This window comes from Oryza sativa, chromosome 5 (genome assembly GCF_034140825.1).
Source record: "Oryza sativa Japonica Group chromosome 5, ASM3414082v1".
In the NCBI taxonomy this organism is placed as follows: Eukaryota; Viridiplantae; Streptophyta; class Magnoliopsida; order Poales; family Poaceae; genus Oryza; species Oryza sativa.
In genome coordinates this window covers 29,322,340-29,339,461 of record NC_089039.1, presented here as the reverse complement: position 1 = coordinate 29,339,461, position 17,122 = coordinate 29,322,340, and the positions used below count along the sequence as shown (strand labels likewise).

Sequence of the window (17,122 nt, the reverse complement as noted above, 5' to 3'; positions counted from 1 at the left end):
AAGGCTCCAAGACGTTGAACTCAACTTTGGAAGGAACTTTCAACCTGATGAACGTTTTGACAGCCTCCAGTGCTCTATGAGCTTCCACGGGTACCTCTCTGCGCAACAAGAGGCATTTACCCAGCTTGTCCACTGAACATCTACTAGGAAAACCTGACGTTGTGTCCAGCGTAAGACACTCGAGCGATGTCGCCGATTCAACAATGTGACATGTTAGCTCAACCAAACTCTTTGCAGACGAGAAATTGAGTATCTTCACACACTTGAGTTTGTCATGACGGTGCTCTGGCATCAATCTGAAGGGTCCTCAAAAACTGAGGCACGTTCCTTTCGTTCTCGGAGTGCCTAAAGGTGAACAAAAAACCAAATTAATTAGCAGCAATTCCACCACGTTTACTTAACTTTACTTTATACCGTTCGTTAGAGTAGTTCCCAACTCCTCGTCCGCGCGCACGCTTTTCAAACTGCTAAACGGTGCGTTTTTTTAAAAAAATTTATATACGAAAGTTGTTTTAAAAAAATCATATAATCTATTTTTTTTAAAAAAATAGCTAAAACTTAATTAATCACGTGCTGTTTCGTTTTGCGTGCGGAGAGTGAGGGTTCGTAACCCTCACTCCCGAACAGAGCATTAGCAACTTACATTCAAGATGAAAGTCAGAATGCTAGATTTTGGGAGGTTTTACCATTGCCAAATTTTAATAACTTTGGATGTATTTAGTGAGATCAGGGATGTGCCGCTGGTTTCCATCTCTTAGAGAATGTGTTAGGTGACGCATTCGTGGAGGTGTTGAGTGGTGTTGCATGTGTAGTGGTGTGTGTGCGCGTGTGCGTCTGCCGTGTAATCTAAAAAAAATGGTAGTGTTTTTATGAGGAAAGTTCTGAAACTATCAAATGTTGATAGGTTGTTATTGGTAAGATCATGTTGTTTGTTATCCTACTAAAATTTATTAGGGTTCAAATTGAAGTTGAAGGAGGGATACAGTTTGACCGAGGGCAACAGAGGGAGGGAGGAAAAATAGACTTATTCCTTCAGAGTTTGGATTGAATTCTGCCATCCTTTTTGTTCCTCGACTTTCGGGCTGGGCTTGAACTCGAGGGGAAGGCCCGAACCTGGTATGGCGGCCCGTACGCGGAGAGCCTTACGAAGGAAGGAAGCGTCCCAATTCCCAAAGGAAAAAAAAAGGAGGAAGAAGAATAGAAGCAGCGGGTGTTGGAGTTGGACGGCGATGGCGGCACGGGTAGCGCTGCGCCGCGCGTTCTCGGCGGCGGTGGCGGCCTCGCCGTCTCCGGGTCTGGGTGCGACGGCTTCACCGGTAGGGTTTCAGCACGGACCCCTCCTCCGGCGCCTCATCAACTCTGATGCATCTGCTGCCCTAAAGAACAACAAGGTACCCCCACTTAATGCATGCTCTATCTGTTACTACAATCCAAACCATGCTTGAAATCCAACTGTAGAGCAATTGGATTGGTAATTTAAATTGGTTGGCTCCTTCCTTGAAAGTACAAATGCATGTAGCTAACTTGTGTGCTTGAAAGAGTGATAGACATGTTAGTAACTTCAATCAGGGCCTAATCTCCTCAAACTAGCTTGCAATGATGATACTGAGAAGGGAGTATTTGCATTTTTAGCAGTAGTGTGTAAGTGTCAACTCTAAACCAGTTAAGTATACAATGTTATTTTCTTTTAGATTGCGTCCTGAATTTTTTGGATAAGAACCTGCCAGAAAATCATGTTCGTCTTAAAAGATTGACAGCCTCATCGTTTGGCATGGCATATTTGCAAACGAAAATCAATTTGTAAATAAAACTTTTATATATGTGTTCTTAGCGATCTAAAAGCAAAGGCTGAAAAATAAACTTCGATGAAAAAACCCTAAAATCAGCTCCAAATCTAATGTTGAAAATTCAAATTTTAGCTGATAAGCATATGAATATGCCAAACGATGAGGCCCTGAAGTTATCTGGACACAAGATTCCCAAATGAACATTGTTGATTGGTAAATTCATAGAGCCTCCAAAATTACCTTTTCTTCTACTACCGAATTCTGTTTTTCGTAATTTGGTGCATTGAAAATAGGAAACAATTGACCTGTCTTATATATTTCTTAATGCACAATTTCATATCAAGTATCTATCATTCCTTGTTAGCTTCAAGTTTAAATATGGCAGCAGTACATTCGGATGCTTGAACTAGCAGACCTGCACAAGGGGATAACAGCTCAGTAAGATTATTTAATTCCTCTAAGGTGGCACTTCCAACATGTCTTTAAATTTTTCATCACCTGGCAACATGACAGAATCGTATTTGGATGCTTTATTTGATCAGCCCCCCTCCTCCTTGTAAAGCCTTGCACCTGATGGCAGATATTCACTGGGTAACAGTAAACCATGCCATTAGATAGGCTGTGTACTGTATAGTCACCGAGCAGATTACTCTTCCTTGTGTGTAGAACTTTTGTACCTCTGGTGTGTCAGCCAGTATGTATGCAGTCAGACCCTACCATCTAGGGCCTAGGGGTGCGCAAAAGAGCTGTCACACACAGTGATTTGCTTGACTCAAATGCTTGTATATTGATTATCTGTTTTTTTGGGCTTAGCTTGGTATGATGCATAGTTTATGTATCGAATGCGAAGGCCAATGGAATGTTAACATAATCTACCATGTTATTCCGCAGCATGGCTTTTCTTCAGAATCTAGGGATGCTCGAATGGATATCAAGAGGCGTTGTGAGCTGAAGGAACATGAGTTTTTCCATCTAGTTGAAGAGGCCTTGAAAACCGCTGATCCAGTAAAGGCACGCCTTGTTTTTGAGAAGAGAAAAGAGTTATCTGACCTGGTTCGTGAGTACAAGGCCAACTCAGGGTATATATACATATTCCAACTATCTATATACTTTGATAACGTCTCCTCTATGATATATATGCTGACTATATTCATTTTGCTGCCCCTGCCTTTATGTGACATATAACAACTTAAGGCTCAAGACAGCAAACAGACGTTTGAACTTGGCTGTGATTATTTCAGCCGTTGTTTCAGGCTACTTCGTTGCCGGCATGATCGCGTCGAATTGACGAAGATGAGGTTTAGAAGCACCGGCGATCGATATGAGAAACATGCAACCAACCTTTATGATTATCCTTGGTAATGTGTATGGGCAGCTGTTGTGTATAATTAAGCACCTTAAGTTATCCAACTCTAATGTAGCTAGCTTCTGTTGAACCAAAGGCTAGATTTTTATCTATTTATTATCTTAAAAAAAAAAAGTCCTCGAACGGTGTTGATAACGTGCAGAGAGGCAGAGACAAACCAGTAACTGTATGCTGATACAGGGGAATTTAACTATTTGCCACTTTTAGGTTTGGTAATTATTTAAATACCCTTTTAGGTTTACACTTAATTTTTTGCCCTTCTTAAAAGATGGTCTTAACTATTTGCCACTTTTGTCCGCGTGGCAAAGTTAGGTGGAAAACAGTGTGGGGTCCACTCGTCAGCCTCTTCCTCCCTTTCGTCTCTCCCTGATGCAATTTTATACTCCTGTCCGTCTGTAATGATGTAAAGTTCAATTTTATACTCTCCTTGTTCTGTAATATAACAATCTAAGTTGGCGAATCTGAACATGTTTAATGTCCAACAAAATTTATGATATTGTGGGATGGAGGAAATAGAAGGGAAAGGGCCCAATTTAGAAAAAAAAACAATAGAGCAACCATAACGACATAATATGCTTAAAATGCAACGCGGGTGAATAAAAATGGAATAAGCTGAAATGCAATTTACAATAAGCCAACAATAAACCCATTCATTCAAAATAAACAAAACAGACCACCCCTGCTTTCTAGTACATCCCACCGAGATGACTCTCTGTAATATCCATAACAGAAGCCTTGTAATAATAATACATATATATATTGCACGTATCACTTCAACATATAAAACAAATAAAATATTCCAGGCTCCATATTTGATCGGTACGGAGTTCAAGGGATACAGACTTAATATTTAGTTGTTCAGTGCAGTCTAAAGCACAATTAGGGGAACACAAACTAGCCCACCTCATGGTTCCTGGAAGTTCCTACTTTCATCTTTGGACTTATCACCATGGCAGCGCTGACGATCATATAGTAAATGTTGGAACACCATATAGCGGCATTAACAGCAATGACAAACCTTATATTCCTCATGCCTCTTCTGAAAGCATCTTCCGACCTGCACCACATAAAACATAGTACTCCCTCTATCTATTTTTGATAGTCATATTTTTAAATCTGAAAAATTTATTTTTGATAGGCATATTTTAATCCAACAACTTATCATCTTAATGGTTTTCTCAGATTTAATGCGTGACTCTCTATTCTTCTACACATAATTGGCTACATGAGTATTGAGAAATGTAAATATTAATTAATCGCTTGTTTACGAGGAATGACTAGTAGAATGTTTAACTAGATGATAGGTAGAATTACTTATCGTTTGTCTGTGTGCTAAGATAAAATATGACTATAAAAAGTAGATGGAGGGAGAAACTCACTACATAATTCAAATCGATTTGGACATAGCTGCATTAACATACTATTTGACTATCTATCTAATTCATCCAGAAGGCAAAATAGTGTCATTTTTCATATTCCACACTAGTATAAGGGGTTGTTTGGCAGAACTCCAACTCCTAGATCCTTGTTCAGTAGAGCTGGAGCCGAACCAAACACTACTACAATGAATCTGCTCCGTAATACACATAGGAAGGGTGGAGATACCTTTTCCCACCTCCACAACTCTAGCTCTAAATTTGGAGCCCTACCAAACATATCCTAAGAGGATCAAGTGAAAATAATAGATACAAACCTCTCAAAACAGGACGTAAAAGATCTCTACAATCATGAAAAAAATTGTGAGTAAAATATTAGAGGTAGGTATAGGCATGGTCTATATCTCCACAAGATTTCAACACCAAATTCAAATTTGCTTGCAAGATACAAGAAATACAAACTTTGAACGGATAGTGATAGGAAAGTTTCATGCAGAATTTGTCTTCTTTTAATCTTCCAAACGAAGTTGAGTTTGGTCTTAGAAATTTGGTGAGAAAGAGACCATGCCTATCCCTACCTTTAATAATTTCTTCGTGAACATAGAAAAATTGAGTTTTCATAGGTTTAATTGAACTGGAGATTTCTCCAGAAAAAAGAATAACAACTGTCCACCAGAAAAGGAGAAACTATACATGCGGATGCTCATGCCCCATAATTAAGTTAAAAATCAGTCCATTTTTCTACTGCGAAACTATTTCACTAAAAGAAGTGATATAGCTTGTTTTAATCCCTAAAAACAACTGGCATTTTTGCTTCCTGTCGTACAAGCTGTGTTCTAAGTTGAAAGTTTATGGGATGATAGACGGGATCAGAACCTATGTTGCAAAAATTCCCATAGCTAAAGTTCAGGGGAGCAAAGTTTACCTTTTTCCTGTAAACAGGTTCTTTCATTCGATTATGTTTAATTTGATCGACCTAGATTACTAGTATTTGCTTTCCTACAATCATGTACTATGGGAAGGATCCAACTAATGAACTAAAATTTTATTAGAGTTGCTCATATATTAACAAACAAAAAAAATACAATCATCATCTGGCCTGTAACTCCTTAACAGCCGTCCCTGTAACCAGATCTAACGGGAACTACAATGACAATATATGCTCTCAAATGCATCCCGCAAATAAAGAAAAGACCAAATAATAAGCTGAAATTTAGTTTATATATAGCAGAACAAGATTCGGGCTAAGCCAACAATAAACACATCAATTCAAGTAACAGGAAGTAAACTGATACAGGCTAGTACTCAGACTTACGCTTTAAAGTCTGCTGCTGCATAATCCAGGTAATTGGTTTCACCCAGAGAAGGCAGGTGGTAGGGTTTTGTATAAGAGAAGAAAGTCCGGCTGGCAAAAGGAACCACACCAATTGTTGGGTGGTTTGCTTTGGTAGCTGCGTTAGGGCTTTGAATAGAATTCAGGCACTTTGCTTGCTGCATTGGAAGGCAGTACAAGGAAATTAATATTTTTTTTTTCAACAAAGGCATACAAGTTCACTCTTATATTGTGGAAAAATCAAAGTTATCGAAAATTGCATAGATGTGAGAAAGGAAACAAAAGAAAAGGCACCGCCTTGTTCTTTTTTTAAAAAAGAAAAGGAATTATAAATTGGCCGGTTTGAAAGTGTAAAACTAGTGCTAGCAAAGAAATTGAGTACTATTAGCTACTTACAGAAACAGGAAGGCCATGGTTATTGGGAATCACCGTGCTAAAACGACGGAGAGCTCCATTAAAAACATTGTTGATAGCAGAAACGCCTCCTCCTTCCTGAGAGGAGGAAAAGAGCAATTATGCTCTTCCCTGCTGTGAAAGAAAAACCAGAAATTTGAAAGATTTGGAGGAGTGTGTATACATACAGCGGAGGTAGGACGATTAGGCATCGATCTGGACAGCACGGACGAGAATTCCTGAAACAAGAAACGCCTACACATGTCGGCGATCTATAATTCTATATACTGCTTGGAATTTCCGGCGAGCGCTATCTGCATATAAAAAAAATAAGGGGCTAAAACCAAAAACAAAACGTAATCAGGTGAGGTAGTTTTCGGCAGGCCCCCATGAGCAGCAAGGAATCTCAACAGGGAACTTAGAATCTAATCTAATAACAATGACACGGAAAGAAAGAAAGAAAGAAGATAAAACTGATCCTAGCGGCTGCACGGAGGGAAGATGGGATTGAACACCGGGCCTCCAAACCCTAGCACATCGCGGTTGGGGATCGAACACAACCTTTTTTGCCAAATGGATTTAAGCCATCCGATGGGGGAGGCAACGAGCACGGATGTAAAATATCTCGCGAATTATCTCTTATTTATGTAACTAGCATGGTGGCCCACACAGATTGCGCGGCTAGCATCATTATATTTTCTCTCATATAATAGCATATATGTTTTCTCAATGTATTATTCAAATATATTAAATTGACAACATAATTTTAAATTTTGTACTAACTTTACGAAACTACTAATATGTAATATTCATATTGTATTTTATATACGTGTTAGTTATTAATTATTTTTAATATCAAATTTTAGTTATTTGTAAATTATATTCCTATATAGACTCTAGACTCGTCTTTCAATATTTTTTTAATTCCGAATTTTTGTTATCTGTAAATTGTATTTCCATGTAGACTCTAGGCTCTTCTTTCAATATTATTTATTTTTAATTTTGAATTTTTATTATTTATAATTGTATTTCTATGTGGATTTTAAACTCATCTTTCAATATTCTTTAATTTTTTTTAATTTCGAATTTCAGGTACTTCTAAATTGTATTCCTATATTGACTTTAGACTCTTCTTCCCATGTGTTTTTTTTAAAATTTTGAATTTTAGTTATTTATAAATTATATTTTTATACAGACTCTAAACCATACTTTTAATTTTATTATACTTATTTTGAATTTTAGTTAGCTTTAAATTCCTATATGGACTCTATACTCTACTTCTAATATTCCTTATTTTTAATTCCGAATTTCCATTATTTCCTAATTGTATTTCTATATGGACTCTATACTCTACTTCTAATATTCCTTATTTTTTTAATTCCGAATTTCAGTTATTTATAAATTATATTTCTATATGGACTCTAGTCTTTTTTATTCTGAATTTTAACTATTTCTAAATTATATTTCTATATGGACTCTGTTTTTCTTTTTCTTCGATTAATATGAGAATTTCTAGGCCGTGAGAGCGAACGTGGATGCTTCATTTTCTATTCCTTTAATAAGTTAATAAATTAGTTTTGTTAATGGAATATGTTTAATACTCCAAATATTCGATGTGACATAGATTAAAGTTTAGTCTCTGATCCAAAATTCCAAACACCCTCTAAGTACCTCTTGATGTCTTGATGGCCATCAATGAATGAATAGATGAATGATGTAGTTGTAGTAATAAACTCCATGAAGTACGTGCTCCGTGACAAGTAGTGACAAACAAATGCAGAATGGGGACGTGGTTGAAGGTAGAAAACAGGGTCTAGTTGTTGTAGTAAAATCTGAAGCCCCGTGAAACGTTTGTTAGTACGGTGGTGACGTGGCGTGGGTCCAACGAGGAGGGAGCACGCACGGTGAGGGAGAAAGTGATGAAGTTGCGGTTGGTCAGCGTCGTCACGAGCTGGCTTAAGAGAAAGTGACGCAACTGAGTACAGAGTATTACCTCCATCTCAAAAAAAAGTGCAGTCATAGGGAACCCCGTGTCCGACGTTTGACCGTTCGTTTTATTTAAAAAATTTATGAAAAATTTGAAAAAAAAATAGTCACACATAAAGTACTATTCATGTTTTATCATTTAATAACAATAAAAATACTAATCATAAAAAAATTTCAAATAAGATGAATGGTCAAAAGTTAAACATAAACAGTGCAAAACTGCATTTATTTTGAGACAGAGGGACTAAAACTTTATAGACGGAGATGACGGTCCATGCAAGTTATGAATGCTGAAAAGCAAGAGAGAAGGAGGAGGAAGACCCTCTGTGAGAGCAGAATTCATTAATTTTTCATTAATAATATAAGGAGGTGGAAAGTTGATAAGAGAAGTCTTGTGTCGGTTGTTGGTCGGGACGGGAGGAAGGTTCGTGGCGGCGGCGGCGTCGAATGAGCGCAGGACACGGCCGCCCCAGAAATCGCCCGTCAACCTCCCCTCTCGTGTCGCAAGCCGCAGCACACAACGGCGACCGTGCGCGCGCGCGTCCCCACGCGGAGGGGAATGGTGGCGTCCGACGCGGAGACACGCGGGGGAGGGGAAGGGAACCACGCGCAAACCCAACGCCCTACGAGACTGTAGTCGACGATGATTTGATAATACAGCACGGCAGAGCAGAGCAATGCCAAAGTCATGGTCTCCTCCTCCTCCTCCCCCCAATCCAAACCCCCAAAACCAAAGCCAAAACCCCTCTCGCCACCGATGGGCGCCCGCGCCTCTCGCCACCGCCAATCCCCCGACCAATCCCAATCCCAATCCCCATCCCCACACCACAAGCACCACCACCACCACCAAACCACCCGGGCCCCCAAGCCCAAGCCCAAGCCCCAGCCACCGCCGCCGCAGCAGCCGCGATCTCAGCCTCCGCCGCCGCCGCGGCACCAGCCCCAGCAGGCGCCCCAGCAGGCGGCGGCGGAGGATGGGGTGGGGCGGGTGCTGGGGCGGCCCATGGAGGACGTCCGTGCGACCTACACCTTCGGGCGGGAGCTGGGGCGGGGGCAGTTCGGGGTGACCTACCTCGCCACCCACAAGCCCACCGGCCGACGCTACGCCTGCAAGTCCATCGCCGCCCGCAAGCTCGCCCGCCCCGACGACCTCGACGACGTCCGCCGCGAGGTCCACATCATGCACCACCTCACCGGCCACCGCAACATCGTCGAGCTGCGCGGCGCCTACGAGGACCGCCACTCCGTCAACCTCGTCATGGAGCTCTGCGAGGGCGGCGAGCTCTTCGACCGCATCATCGCCAGGGGCCACTACTCCGAGCGCGCCGCCGCCGCCCTCTGCAGGGAGATCGTCTCCGTCGTCCACAGCTGCCACTCCATGGGGGTCATGCACAGGGACCTCAAGCCCGAGAACTTCCTCTTCCTCAACAAGCGCGAGGACTCCCCGCTCAAAGCCACCGATTTTGGCCTCTCCGTCTTCTTCAAGCCCGGTATCCTCCCATCTTTCTTTTCTACTGCCCATTCCTTGCTGCTTCCTCCAAATTAATATAAATAATTTACACAAACCAAATCCACCACCAATCTATTAGCCATCATCTGCTCTCTGTGTGGACACCTTCCAACTGCGATGACTATGGTATCCTGTCGGATTACACTTCATTTACGCTCTCATGGTCAACTCAAAGCGGGATCAGGGACAAATATAGCGGCAAAGGCCTGTGCATCATGTTAGGCAAGGCATGGGCTTTTGTTTCAGGACCACAAGAGAGGAAATGTCATGAATCGTAGCACTGATGGGGTGCTCAAGGTGTGTTCAAACTGATGGGGTGGTGTGGGAATGCAGGTGAGCAGTTCAGAGATCTTGTTGGAAGTGCATATTATGTGGCTCCTGAGGTCCTAAAACGACTATATGGAGCTGAGGCAGACATATGGAGTGCTGGAGTTATCCTTTACATCCTTCTATCAGGGGTTCCTCCATTCTGGGCAGGTACATTACATATCGCTGCTCTTTGCATCAAAAAGTTTTTTTATAGAGCAGATCACTATGTCATCAGGCTTTTAGTAAGAAAGCCCAGAACCAGGTTCAATACAAGAAAGCATCCAATAGATTTTGATACCATTATCCTAACATGGACCCTTTGTTGGTTTTACCAGAAAACGAGGACGGTATATTTGATGCTGTTCTGCAAGGTCATATCGACTTCTCATCTGAACCATGGCCTTCTATATCTAGTGGTGCAAAAGACTTGGTCAAGCGGATGCTTCGGCAGGACCCAAAGGAGCGGTTAACTGCTGCTGAAATTTTGAGTAAGTTGATATTTTCAAACTCTGCTATTTGTTGCCAATCTTGGTTCTACGAATTGATTTGCCCATATGTGTGGTTGGAACTTTTAAAGCGCACTGCTTGCTATTATTAGTAAAAGCATTTGTGGTGATTTTACAAACTAAATCTTCATCTGTGTATAGTATCTTAATCTGATATTTTAAATACACAGACCACCCATGGATTAGAGAGGATGGAGAGGCCCCAGATAAACCACTTGATATTACAGTGATCAGTAGAATGAAGCAGTTCAGAGCAATGAACAAACTTAAGAAGGTTGCCTTGAAGGTAATAAGATGTTTTGAACATCAAGCATTTCTTCTCTATGGCTTTGCACTTTATTCTGCAATACATGATAAATCTTGTCTTTTATTATGTTATGGCTAGGTCGTTGCAGAGAACTTGTCAGAGGAAGAGATTGTGGGTTTAAAGGAAATGTTCAAATCTTTAGATACTGATAACAGTGGGACGATAACTCTTGAAGAACTAAGAGCTGGTCTACCAAAGCTTGGCACTAAAATTTCGGAATCAGAATTAAGGCAGTTGATGGAAGCGGTATGCTCATATTCTCTTTCTGTCTCTGCACGCTCATATCTTGATTCTGTACCAATGCCAGTAGTTCACTATAATGGCCTTGTTTGGATCCTCCGAGCTATTAAATAGCCCTCCGGAATCTTGCTATTTAGGAGTATTAAACGTAGATTACCGATAAAACCGATTCCATAACCCCTAGGCTATTTTGTGAGACGAATCTAATGATGTATATTAATCCATGATTAGCGGCTAATTACTGTAGCATCACTGTAGCAAATCATGGATTAACATTCCTCGTTAGATTCGTCTCGCAAAATAGCTTAGGGGTTATGGAATAGGTTTTGTCAGTAATCTACGTTTAATACTCCTAAATAGCAAGATTCCGGAGGGCTATTTAATAGCCCTCCGGATCCAAACAGTGCCAATATTGTAGTGTCATCCTAGTAAATGTCCTGTTCATATATCCGAAAAGGGAGAAATGGAACCATACTTTGTGACTTTAAACAGTATACTGAGTTAAGATGGAATTGACTTTTCCACAGCTAGAACTTGTCTGTTAGATTCAACATTTTCTGTTTCAGCTTGTTGTTCATAAATCTTTTCTCCTTTCCTATCTGATAATATTTTCTTCTTGCATAGGCTGATGTTGATGGAAATGGGTCCATTGATTATGTTGAATTTATATCAGCAACGATGCACATGAATAGATTAGAGAAGGAAGATCACATATATAAAGCATTTGAATATTTTGACAAGGACCACAGCGGGTAAGTTTACTTCTGTCATTTTTTTGAAAATCATTTTGATAGGTTCGATCTTTTGGATTAACTAGTTTGTTGTTTGCTTGTTTCTGTACAGGTTCATAACAGTCGATGAATTGGAAGAAGCTCTGACAAAGTACGACATGGGTGATGAAGCGACAATTAAAGAAATAATTGCTGAAGTGGATACAGACCATGTGAGTCACTCCACTAAATACCTAGAAAACTCCAGTGATTACTTTTTGATATGTCATCAACGTTTAGAATATGAAAATAATCATTCCTGCGGCCTTTAAATCAGGATAATCGAATTGATTACATTGAATATCTTGAAAACATTGGAGGAGATTTGGTTTTCAAGTATGCTGAATGTTGCTCAGCCATCTCTAAGATCATGGATGCTGGCTAATTATAATTTTCATAGGGTAAATCTAACTATATTAATAAACTATGTAAGCTAGTGAACTTTGATCCATCCTGCTCTCTAGTAATCGAGTTCCTGTTAGATAAATAAAAAGGTTAGCTATCGAGAAATCATTCCTTCTCTAAGCAATATACTTCCACCAACATGAATACATGATGTGGGTGAATAACTGAAAATTGCTGATGCTATTATTCAAAAGTGAACATTAAAACGGGAACTGCATGGATTTCCTACTAAATACTGTGTCCTGACTTACTGCTTAGGATGGAAGAATTAACTACCAGGAGTTTGTTGCCATGATGAAGAACAACAGCCCTGAGATTGTTCCAAATCGACGGCGGATGTTTTAAGCCTTTCCTACAGTTATTGTGAAGTTTTTTTCCTTTCACAAATTCTATATGGTTCCATCTTAGGGAAGTGAGCATTATCTTTGTAAATGTTACAAGAGCAGTTCGTATCGGCGGAATTCAATGAAGTATATGCAAGGCATATTGGACTCGTTATGTATCATGGTGGATAGCTCTCTGAAGTGGGTGTGGTGCGTTTGTGTATGTATGCTTGTGCTTTCTGGCCATATGTTTTCTGTCTCTTGATAAAAAGAGCTCTGTAAAACAGTTTCTACTGATCATATCAGGCAAGGCAAGATAACGCTTTTCTGGTGAAGCTGAATTTAACTGATGATGTATGCTTCGAAATTTGATTACTTTTCTTTGCCAGAAGAAGAATTTGGCAATGAACTCTTTGACGATAGATAAGTTGATAACTCGAGAAGGTTTTAAGGTTAAGAAGAATTTGACCATTGAAGCGAGGATTGGGGATCCGTTAATGGTCAGCCCAATGCATCTTGCTTCAATGCCAGATTCCACAGCCCAATTGACCTTTCAGAATTTGGATCGCAACAAAATGTTCGCGATGACAGGACCATATGCCAGCAAATCTGGTACAAATCTCCCTTGAAAAGGATACGAAGAACATCAGAAGTATCTCTACAAGCCAGCAGCTCCATTTCGAATATGAATTTTATTGTCTGCTGAAAGCCGAGGCTTCTTAGAAGCAGAATAGCACAGCAACAACATGGAACTGATTGGGCGCTGATGCAGAATTACTACATTTTGTTCATCAACAGGAATGGCACCACTGATGCTGACCTGAAAAATTGACACTTACACATTCAGCTCTAAACCGCACAAGCGAAAATCAGATTTACAATAAGCCTCTTGCTTGAACTTTACAGTGATATCACTTCACACACACAAACGGGAACTAATCATCGAACTGAGGCCTTTCTCGTCTTTGCTGACTTGTGCTTGATAAAGAGGGTAGCTAGCATGCTTTTAGTGCTAACTGGAACCTTTTGGATTTCACGCCCTCTAGGTTTGTCCAATGCATTAAATGTCGACATATGCATGAAACCAGGCTGGTCCTGAAAATGCAGACATGGTAATTTGCTTTTGTTGGGTTTCATAAAGAACAAAACAACTATATGGGGATAAACCCATTTTACTGAATATAGACAAGTATGATGGTAAAATATTAACTTGTTTTTAATTCATACTCCTACTAAGCTTATTTTATATTCCAATTATTTACCTTTGAACCAACATTTTTCTTAGCATCAAAACTGGTGTTCCCATTCGGTTGCAGAGGCTTGTGCATGGGAGAAGCAGGTATGTCCTTGCCTGAAAGATCAATTATTTAGATGGAACACTCAATTGGCATACGAATATTTCAAAATCCCCCTATTTTACAGTTAAACGATATGCGCACATCCATCATCAGATCATGGTCATGAGACACAACACAATTTAGCATAGTGTTTGATTACCTAGAAGGTACATGGAACCATTTGATGCAGGTTTAGACGATATAGTATCCCCTAGTCTGCACAAAAGATGACAAGAAGATAGATCAGAAGAGAATAGCTCCATTGCACCTTAGTAAATGAAGAAAGGTGCAATTTAAACAGAACTGAACAAAACAACTAATGATAGTATCTTACGTAAATGTATATTTCTGTGCTCCAGTTGTCGAAATGCTGTTCTCTGAAGACAGATGCCATGAAAGGGTCTTGGCTGCAGTCCAAATATGAAATGTTGTTTGTTGGTTCATATGAAAAGTAGCATCCATAAAATTTGCAATCTGAACAAAAAGGAACAAGAAGGTCCATACCTGAAGGATAAGGTTTAGGTTTTGAATCCTGACCATTGTCTGTTTGCAGGCGTGCAGCTTGAGTTCTTTTATGACCGGTAGCTAGCTTGGCAAGTAAGTATAGGCAAGATTTAGCATTTAATTGGAAAAAACAGTGGAGAAGTTCTTAATTGTATACATCCTTACATGGTAGGATATAGTGCTTATGATGTTTAAAAGTTGTTCCACCAATCTTCTGCTGCCTGAGGCCTGCTCTGTCGGTGAAGATTTGGCAGGTGAGGATTTGCTATAAATTGGAGGATAGGATAAACTGATATTGTCAGTTAAATTGTCATGGTTTGATCAGCACATACTGCATGCAAAGCAGATATAGCTTTACCTGGTTTAAGCGTGCAACCTTCAGCTCAACCGTAGAGACCTCAGAAGCTTGCTGTTCAAACAGGTCCGTTAATTTGTATGCAACAGTACCAAGGTGATCAACAGCATTGACGACAGCTCGTACAGCATAATCTTTCAGGTTTTCCAGCACCCTATATCAGCAGAAAAGCTTCAAATTATGAAAATACGATGCACTAAGAAACAATGCTTTAGAATTACCATATGGTCTTTTTCTAAAATAAACATTTTAGAACCCATGTTTCAGAATTTCTTCTACATTAACAAATATGAGAAAAGCCCCTAATAGTAACATGTGGGCTGCAAAATTCCAAATTGAATATACTAGTAGTATACAGAGATGGTGGTTAGATAAATCCAAAATTCCAGAGAATACAGACATCCTATATTCTTCTTTAGGCAGTAGAGTTTGTTTTGTTGTCACATCTCAACATCAAGTCCCCTTGCCACACATGTTGCTGTCCTCCTTCACTTATTAGGTGGTTTTAGCCTCCAATACCTATCATATAATTAACTGCTAGCACACGATGTACCAACGATTCGATTCAATTCAATTCAACCCCTAAAACAAAAGACGAAAGTAGAGCTAGATACCATGCAAGATGCAAATTTACCACTGATTTTATGATTGTAAATTAAAATGGTAAGTGGTAACAAAATGCACCAAAGAGCTAAAACCTCACTCACATCTGCTTCTGCTCGCTGTGGAGGTAGGATTTCTCGCAGTACTCGGAGGCGGAGTAGAGCTGAGGCCGCAGGTTCTTGAGCTCCTGCACACGCACAGACGCAAGGCATCACCACCACCACAAACCAAGAACCGGCCGGATCCATGGACAAAATTAAGCGAAGGAAACGAGACATTCTTGTGAGCGCGAGGGATCTGGGATGGAATGCGGGCACGCACCTGCAGTGCCTTGACGAAGCTCTTGCTCCGCTCCATGGAGGCCTCGTCGACGGTGGTGGGCCCCACCCCGGCGACCCCCGCCCACCCGCCCGCCGCCGGGCTCGGCCGCAACGGCTGCATTGTCGCACCACCGTTCTTGCCTCCTCTCCGGTTGGCGGCGGCCGGCGAGTGGGATGGGCAAGAAGAAGAAGCGGGGAGGAGAAGCTAAGCTAAGCTAAGCTTAGCTCAGTGGAGGAGAGTGAGAGTGAGGACGAAGCGACACTACTCCTACTAATAAATTGCTCGAGCAAGTGTGCAATTGTATATACCACGCAGCAAGAAAGCACGGGTCTCTCTTGGCGCGTCGGAGGAGGAGGTGATGGCGACGGTAGCTAGCGCCGGTGAAGAAGCGATCTCGGTGGGATTGGCTTTAGCAAATGGAGGTAGCAATCTCACGGGGGAATCATCATCATTCATCATCAGAGCTAGCTTAATTGGTTTGTTTGTTGGTTTGGTTTGGTTGGTCGATCGCTTTGTTTTCTACCTGCAACTGTACTGAGCAGTAGTGGATCTTTGCTGTCCTAACCTCATTGTCCTTATTACCGCATGCTTTATTCCATTCACCTTTGACAAACCAGTACTAATCGTACACACACGGCTTAACAGTAGTAAACTGAAGATATAGATAGAAAAAAAGGCAGTAAATTTTGAGCAGATAAGGAAAGGAGGGATCTGAATCTGAATGTCAGTGTCTCTCGTACGTACAGTCGCTCGTAATTGGGACATCATGCCCATATAATGTATTCTCGTCCTTGTCGCGTGTGTATAAAACTTGCACTACTACACATATATCATGCTGATGCGATGGAGCCAGGTAGTAATGAAATGAATGAGATCGATGCGTGCGAGTGTGAGTGTGAGTGTGAGCTGGTGTGGTGTGGTGCAGCGGTCGCGCACCCCATGACCATGAATGCTTGTCGGTTTGGTCAGGGGTTTTATTCGCTTCACCTAATGGCAGGGGCAGCTAATCATAACATGTCATGTACGTGACCTGAATATCTCTGTGTGTGAGAAACAGAAATACTCGTCGGTGCATATATATGCTCTGCTTATCTTCAGCATTTTGACCATCCTGCTGTAGTTATGAGCAGATTAGTGAAGGGAGATCAACGGTGCTGAAGAGGTTAGTATGCTCTAAACCTCCTTGCTACTACTGAACTTTTGGAGTAGTTCAAGTCACAGTTGTTTTACTTACTTTGTTGAAGCAGTTCATCAAATACATCAACTGGTCCATGGTTACATTAACGATTGTACGTGCAGAGTTAAGCAGGGGGACACAAAAGCCCCAAAAAGAAATTAATGTCAGGCCAGTTGGATGCAACGTTTGTTAATCAGATCCGGTCAAGAGTAGA

General features: G+C 40.8%; 3 protein-coding genes and 1 long non-coding RNA gene across 5 annotated transcripts; 2 read left to right on the top strand and 2 right to left on the bottom strand.

Moving 5' to 3' along the window:
* Positions 1-1,171: 1,171 nt before the first annotated feature.
* LOC4339753 (uncharacterized) lies at positions 1,172-3,401 on the top strand. The gene is made up of 3 exons (XM_015784298.3): positions 1,172-1,391; positions 2,679-2,866; positions 2,982-3,401. The coding sequence occupies exons 1-3, from the start codon at positions 1,230-1,232 to the stop codon at positions 3,073-3,075; spliced, it is 444 nt and encodes a 147-aa protein (XP_015639784.1). The 5' UTR covers positions 1,172-1,229; the 3' UTR covers positions 3,076-3,401.
* Positions 3,402-3,882: 481 nt separating this feature from the next.
* LOC4339752 (uncharacterized) lies at positions 3,883-6,858 on the bottom strand. Its single transcript, XR_010741502.1, has 4 exons — positions 6,444-6,858; positions 6,259-6,354; positions 5,845-6,020; positions 3,883-4,210 (listed from the first exon to the last, which is right to left on the bottom strand). It is a non-coding gene; the product is annotated as an uncharacterized lncRNA (long non-coding RNA).
* Positions 6,859-8,997: 2,139 nt separating this feature from the next.
* Positions 8,998-13,027, top strand: LOC4339751 (calcium-dependent protein kinase 15-like). The gene is made up of 8 exons (NM_001420921.1): positions 8,998-9,731; positions 10,085-10,228; positions 10,396-10,548; positions 10,737-10,852; positions 10,952-11,119; positions 11,738-11,865; positions 11,957-12,056; positions 12,547-13,027. Exons 1-8 carry the CDS (start codon positions 8,999-9,001, stop codon positions 12,631-12,633), a joined length of 1,629 nt encoding a protein of 542 aa, NP_001407850.1. The 5' UTR covers position 8,998; the 3' UTR covers positions 12,634-13,027.
* A 58-nt stretch (positions 13,028-13,085) lies between these two features.
* On the bottom strand, positions 13,086-16,162 carry LOC4339750 (probable protein ABIL4). 2 transcript variants are annotated; one of them, NM_001420919.1, is made up of 10 exons: positions 15,732-16,162; positions 15,515-15,597; positions 14,811-14,961; positions 14,618-14,717; positions 14,453-14,533; positions 14,283-14,355; positions 14,109-14,164; positions 13,874-13,962; positions 13,516-13,706; positions 13,086-13,431 (listed from the first exon to the last, which is right to left on the bottom strand). In NM_001420919.1, exons 1-9 carry the CDS (start codon positions 15,849-15,851, stop codon positions 13,551-13,553), a joined length of 909 nt encoding a protein of 302 aa, NP_001407848.1. In that variant the 5' UTR covers positions 15,852-16,162; the 3' UTR covers positions 13,086-13,431; positions 13,516-13,550. The 2 variants fall into 2 exon arrangements, with proteins under 2 accessions (NP_001407848.1, NP_001407847.1); NM_001420918.1 differs by having other exon boundaries at positions 13,210-13,706.
* Positions 16,163-17,122: the final 960 nt, after the last annotated feature.